Source organism: Aplysia californica, unplaced genomic scaffold, assembly GCF_000002075.1.
Source record: "Aplysia californica isolate F4 #8 unplaced genomic scaffold, AplCal3.0 scaffold00051, whole genome shotgun sequence".
Lineage (NCBI taxonomy): Eukaryota > Metazoa > Mollusca > Gastropoda > Aplysiida > Aplysiidae > Aplysia > Aplysia californica.
The window spans coordinates 293116-294166 of record NW_004797321.1 but is presented as its reverse complement, the minus strand read 5'-3'; the positions used below and the strand labels follow the sequence as shown (position 1 = coordinate 294166).

Genomic DNA, 1051 nt, shown 5'->3' with positions numbered 1-1051 from the left:
GCACACACACACACACACACACACACACACACACACACACCAATCATCTAGGCCCCCGAAGACGAGAGCATTCGTCTCAAGTTTGACAGCTTTAAAATCGCCGGCTCAAGTGGCAACTGCGAAGACACTTTGGAAATTCGATATTTTCGCCCCGGGCAGGGAGGTTTCATGTAAGCTTTCACAACTTTTTTTTTTTTTTCATTTCCACCTTTTTCTCAATGCCGACTTGTTTTCTTTGAAAATTCAAAAATAAATGTATAGAATGTGTCTCTTCATGTTGACATAATAATGCTTCATTTATTTGTGAGTTGAGTAAAAAGATTGGAATCTGAAACAACTTTCCTTGTTTCTCAAAATTTCAAGGGTAGAGACTTGTTGTAAATTTAGAATATTACTTTCAGGCTTCCATCAACACATTTCAAATCATACAGGGGGCGGGCTGCTCTGGTCTCTCACATCGAGACTAACAATGAATGTGTGGAATGGATGTGGTGTTGCTAGTCTAGTGGTTAGGTTACCAGACTCATAAACGTGAGGTTGCGCGTTCTGAGGTTCTAGGCTTAGGCCCGACGTTGTTTCGTCGGGAAAGGCACTTTATACGGATTTCCCCTCACTTCACTCAAATGTGAAAGGGGTATTTGGCCAAAGGCAGCAAAATATCAGTATGTAAGTGTTTCAGCGCCTATAAAATGGCTGCTTGCACAGGAAGTTGATATTGTTTCAGAAAGCAATCAAGTCTACTTTGGGTATTTTTGAAACATAGATTGTAAAGTGCATAGAGCGCTATACAAATGCTATTTCTGATGATGATGATGATGATGATGATGATGATGATGATGATGATGGTGATGTAGGAAAAAATAAATTGTATCGAGTATCTCGGTCTGTATGCCAGGGCAATGTAACTTTCTTAGCGTGGGTTGGCAGGCGCAAAGCCCACCTCTTTAATGATCTTAATTTATGCTGCTGGGGGCATAGAACACTCTACATTAATAGCTTAGCGATTACACCACAGACATTACTAAATATAACACACACATACCCCCCCCCC

At 40.8% G+C, this 1051-nt stretch overlaps 1 protein-coding gene across 1 annotated transcript in view; it reads left to right on the top strand.

Annotated features, from left to right (window-relative positions):
- Positions 1-1051, top strand: part of LOC101854311 — a gene marked incomplete at its 3' end in the record, with an annotated part of 35484 nt that overhangs the window by 7044 nt on the left and 27389 nt on the right. The window contains 1 exon segment of the mRNA XM_005092724.3: positions 52-170. Within this exon segment, the coding sequence (XP_005092781.2) occupies positions 52-170 (119 nt within the window).